The 5,405-nt window shown below is 56.0% G+C and overlaps 1 protein-coding gene across 1 annotated transcript; it reads right to left on the bottom strand.

Annotated features, from left to right (window-relative positions):
* Positions 1-317: 317 nt before the first annotated feature.
* Positions 318-5,200, bottom strand: LOC149326943 (uncharacterized). Its single transcript, XM_089564732.1, has one exon. It carries the CDS (start codon positions 4,903-4,905, stop codon positions 373-375), a length of 4,533 nt encoding a protein of 1,510 aa, XP_089420858.1. The 5' UTR covers positions 4,906-5,200; the 3' UTR covers positions 318-372.
* Positions 5,201-5,405: the final 205 nt, after the last annotated feature.

The raw sequence follows: 5,405 nt of genomic DNA, 5'->3' as shown, positions 1-5,405 counted from the left end.
AGTACAAAGGGGAGAGCCAGCGAGGTCGTGTACGAGGCGCGATCTTACACGTCCCCCCTGAGAGGATAAACGAGCTTGGGAGTCCGCTCGTTTAGACAAGATCAACAAAAGATCGCGGCTGTCTACAAACACAATATGCATAGAAAGAAATTGACATGCTGAAAAACGGCTCTCGGGTCACAAAGATACAACTCGCCGATACCGCACAAAAACACTCATGGACTATACACAGAGCATACACGACATCCGTCACAGTACGAGAGTCAGGGGCATGCAAACATCCTTGCACAGAGTTCTGGCCACAGAACACCGATCACATCACAAATTGCAGCGGGTGAACGGGAACATTCACGTAGCCCGAGGGGCCATGGCTCATTGCTCCTTACCCCAGCTCGTGCTAGGGACGCGAGACAACGCGTCGGCGTTGCCGTTACAGGTGCCTTTCCTGTGTGTCACAACGACATTGTAGCGCTGCAAGGCCAGCGCCCACCTTGCCAGTTTTGCCCCATGAGGCGTGCTCGTCGTTAGATAGGATAAGGGATTGTGGTCGGAGACCACGTTAACCTGTGCTCCGAACAACCAATGGTCGAATTTCTTGAGCGCCCAAATGATGGCAAATGCCTCGCGCTCGATTGTTGACCAGCGGGTTTGGGTTGTAGTGAACCGGTGGCTGGCGAAGGCGACCGGCTCCTCTCTCCCCGAGTCTCCCATCTGGGCCAGGCAAGCTCCGGCCGCGATCGCGGACGCATCCGTGAACAGCCAGTATGGCTTGAGCATATTAGGGGTATTTAGCGCTGCAGCTTCGCAAAGCGACGTTTTAAGCTTAGTAAAAGCTTCCTGCGCTTCCCGAGTCCAAGGAATCGCGTTTGGCACGCCTCGCTTCGTCAAGGACGTGAGCGGTGCAGCGACCTCAGCGTAGTTCTCTACGTATTCGCGGTAGTACCCGCATAGCCCAAGCAGGCTTCGCAGCTGCTTTTTCGTAGTAGGCGGCGCAAGGTCGCGAACAGCGGCTAGCTTATCGGGGTCCGGTCCGTGTGTACCGCCACCCACGACGTGACCCAAGTACTTGATCTGAGCTTGTGCGATCTGGCACTTCTCGGGGCTTACCTTCAGTTTAGCTTCGCGTAGTAAGCCGAGCACGGTGCTTAAATGCTTCAGGTGCTGCTGCCACGAAGCGGAGAAAATGGCGATATCATCGAGATATGCCGCCGCGTAGCTCTGGTGTCTCGACAGCAGCGTATTCATCATTCGCTGGAATGTTGCAGCGGCGTTTTTTAGCCCAAATGGCATGACGCGCCAAGCGTACTGCCCTTCGTGGGTTACGAAGGCAGTCAAATGCTGACTCTCGAGGGCCACTGGTACCTGCCAATAACCGCGTCTCAAATCTACGAGAGTAATGAACTTCGCGCTGCCGACCCTCATAATTAACTCCTGCGGGGGTGTCATCGGGAAGGCGTCAGTACGTGTAGCCGCGTTCAGCGCACGGTAGTCGATACACATACGCACTGAGCCGTCCTTTTTGCCAACGCACACCACCGGATGAGCATGCTCACTTTCTACTGGATATATTAGACCCAAGTCTAACAACTCGTTTACCTGGCGGCCGACCTCGTCCCTAAGGAGCGCGGGTACGCGATATGGGAAGGCGCGTTTTGGCTGATACCCATCGTGCAGCTCGATCCTGTGCAATCCCACTTCTGCGGCTCCCGGTGTCTCGTTGAATAGGTCCGAGTGACCGCCGAACAGTTTCGCGATGTCGGCGCGCTGCTGAGAGTCCAAATGTGCCAGTTTCTCCCACTCGATCGAGAATGCACCTGACCGCGCGGACGCAGGACGTGGTGTGCATTCAATTTCTCCAAAATCTGTGTCCTCGTCGAAAATGACGCCAACGTGGCTAACCCGCGCGTAGTAAGGCCGAAGCCTATTAGCATGCACCAGTGGCGAGGTTCGCGCTCCGGTTTCGAGTCGGTAGGAATTCTGCCTTTCACGCGCGCTTATGACGTAGGGACCCAGCCATTTCGGAGCCAGTTTGCTCTCGCGGTCGGTGTCGAAAAGAAGGACTTGATCTCCGACATTAAAGACCTTGTTTCGTGCCTGCCTATTGTATGCCTGCGCGTAGCTTCCTTGGCGTGCGCTTGCCGTCAGCCCCGCTACCTCCGCGGCAATCTCCAGCTGCTCCCGTAGCTGTCTGAGGTATTTCGCGGGTTCCTCCCTTAGCGTGTCTGGGAGCGGTTGCTCGCCCGTCCAAGTGCGCTGCAAAATGGCCAATGGCCCCGTAGGGTTCCTGCCGTAAAGGAGTCGGAATGGGGCAACGCCTGTAGTGTCATGGGGCACTTCCCTGTACGCCCAGAGGACGAACGGCACGAGTCTATCCCAGTTTTTAGGGTCTTTCTGTATTACATGGAATAGCATGTTTTTCAAGACACGATTCCATCTCTCTACAGTCCCGTTGCTCTCCGGGTGTTCTGGAGTTGAAAAGCGCGGCGCGCATCCTAACTTCGCCAACATCTCCCGAGTTAGCTGCGCCGTGAAGTTAGTTCCCTGGTCTGAGCATACCACTTCCGGGATACCGGTGCGGCTAAAAATTGCCAGCAGGGCGTCGCATGTTGCTCTTGCGGTGAGTGAACGCAGACAGACCACTTCGGGCCACCGCGTGCACAAATCAACCAGACAAAGAGCGTACCTATGACCCCGACCTGAGGGCGTATCGATTGGCCCGATGATGTCGACGTTTACTACCTGAAATGGATGGTCGGGCCTAGTGAGGGGCGTGATAGGCACTCTGTCTCTGAGCCGCCTATCTGACCGTACCTGACAAGCGTGACACGTCTTGCAGAGTTGCGCCACATCTGCCTCTAAACCGGGCCAAAAAAAACTGTACTTGATTCTTGCCCTCGTCTTTTTTGGTCCCAAATGCCCTCCCCAAAGAGATTCGTGGGCTAGAGAGAGAACCTCTTCGCGTCTCGTCACGGGTAGCGCAAGCTGCCTGACTTTGGTTCCTGCGACAGAATCCCAGTGATATAGCAGACCATCCGCGATGAACATGCCCCCTTTTCCTATTTTCGCATCAGCCCAAGCTTTCTTAAGGCTTTCATCTGACAGCTGTGCCGAACGGAAGCTCTCGCGCTGCTCTGGGGCCTCGTCTTCATCGTCACGCGTTGAGCGCCGGACTTCGGCGGGGCACCCGTCACTACCTTCTTCATGTTGCTCGCCTGATGTGACGGCCAACTCTTTGTTCTCCGGTTCGCCTGCCTGCGAATCGTTCGCGTGGGCCCCGCCTGTCGTTGAGACCGGCTCTAAAGTCTCCCTGACAACGGTGAGAGATGCTGTAGTAGGGCCAGCTGTAACGTGTGCGTCGCTCCGGGCGACCGCTTCGTTGCTGTGTTCGCACTGTGCTAGCAGCTCCCAGTCTTCTCGCGAGAGCAAGCAGTCCACTCCCTCCGCGAGCTTGCCCGTAATTGCGCACACGACACGTACTGCCTCTGGACGAGCTACAAGCGTGGGGCGCCGCCTCATACTGATCGCGAGCGTAACTAGCTTCGCTTCTACTGTTTCCCCGAAAGCTGAGACAAGCTTTATCTTCCCAGAAGGCTCATGAGACGCGTCTGGCACAAGGCTTTCTCTGACTACCGTTATTTCACTACCGGTGTCTATAATCGCCGTTGTCGGTACTCCGCCGCATTCGATCTCTACCTGCTGCAGCTTCGATTTGCGCACTTCTTCTGGCGATCTCGGGGATTTAATTTCTGCAACCAGAGTCCTGTGGGAGTAGGCCGACCCAGCGGTTTCGGGAGCGTCCGCGCTGGCGACGGCTACTTTCTGAGCCCGGGCGCGCTTATCATTTCTCTGCGCGTTCTGCGCAGCGCGGGGGCAGTCTTTAGCGCGGTGACCCCCTGCGCGGCACACATAACACTGTGCCTGCCGTTTGATGTCACTGCTTGAAGGTGGGCATGGGGACCTTTCTTTCTCCGCGTGTACGGTCGTTGGTCGCACCGCGCGCCCCTTTCCTTTCGCTTGCTCGAAAGTCTGAAGCATCTGCGATAACTCATCCGGTTTCGCCCACTTTTCCCCCTCGCGGAGGCGCACATACTCCAGACCCTCGGTGCTTAGGCTAGCTTTCATGCGATCGGCTACGACGAGAGCCACCACATCTTCCTTAGTGTCTGCCTCCCTCGAACGAAGGTAATAGTGAAAGTATGTCTTCACGCGAGAGGCGAATTGGGCCCAAGTTTCCTCCTTACGTTTTGCGGCGCGTTCGAACCGATCCAAGTACTCAACGGGGGTCAGCTTTAGCTCGCTTAATACGGCCGCCTTCACTGACTCGTAGTCGCTGCACTCGTCGTCCTTAAGACCGCGAAGCAAATACCGCACACGCTCGGTCAGCGTCGGCATGATCAAGTGTACGCGGCTGTTTTCCGGCACATCGTACGTCGTGAAAACTCTTTCCACCTCGTCAAACCAAAGCGGTACGTCCGCGTCGCCCGGCAGCTTGAGTCCCTTTAGGACTTTGGCGCATTGGGAGATTGGGTCGAGGCCCGTTCGCCGTTGTTCCCCTGATTCCGATATCAAGGGGGTCTGCCGGCCACCTGTCATCGCTATCCCAAGCTTCTGCAATTCGATGCGCTCTCGAGATTCGACTTCGAGCTTATGCTTCGCAAGCTCGAAATCCAGTTCCATGCGGCGGATTGCCATAGCATCGGAACTCGTCGTTGCAGCTACCTTTTGTAGCGCTTCTGCTATAGACTCTGATGTCGCTGCGTCCTGCTGCGACGTTTCGCCTAACTGATCATCGCCCTCTGACGTTTCGCCTGGCTGATCATAGCCCTCTGTAGCCATCCCCTTTAATGCACTCGCATTTTCCTGTCTGCGATCTGAGCTCGCCATCATGCTCCTTGTCAACACCATACGCCCGTTTACACATGAGCCATAACCACCTCAGAAGTACGCAAGGAATCCCGCTCACCCGTGCTGGTGTCGCTAGTGGGATCCGTTGCCTCTCTGTTGCCGCTGCCTCGTCCCGAGATGCAGGATGAAGGACGCCTCAGGGTCGGCGCTCTGGACTACCTTGTTCCCTTGGCTGGACCTGAAGATCGGCTCCTTCCCGGGTTCCCGGACGGTCGTTGCCTGACGCTGCTGGCTTGACGGTGGTGTCGGCTCACGGTCGACGATTGCCGAATTCTGTCGTGACTGCGCCAGTAAATTCTCTTCCTTCTTCAGGTTCGTTTGCTTTCCTTCGGGGGAGTTCAGCCTCCTCCAAACGTGAGTTGTTCGGTGGTGTTTTGAAGCACAGGAGTCCAGAAGCAGAAGGTACGAAAGGGAAATTATATTTACAGAGTATGTACAAGGCAAACTCAGTTGCAGAAACGTGAAGTCACACAGACGTTCAAGTACTGTAACTTAGAAGG

The sequence above is a fragment of the Amblyomma mixtum genome, chromosome 10, assembly GCF_055824585.1.
Source record: "Amblyomma mixtum isolate Tamu chromosome 10, ASM5582458v1, whole genome shotgun sequence".
NCBI lineage: Eukaryota > Metazoa > Arthropoda > Arachnida > Ixodida > Ixodidae > Amblyomma > Amblyomma mixtum.
This window is presented reverse-complemented; position numbering and strand designations above follow the sequence as displayed.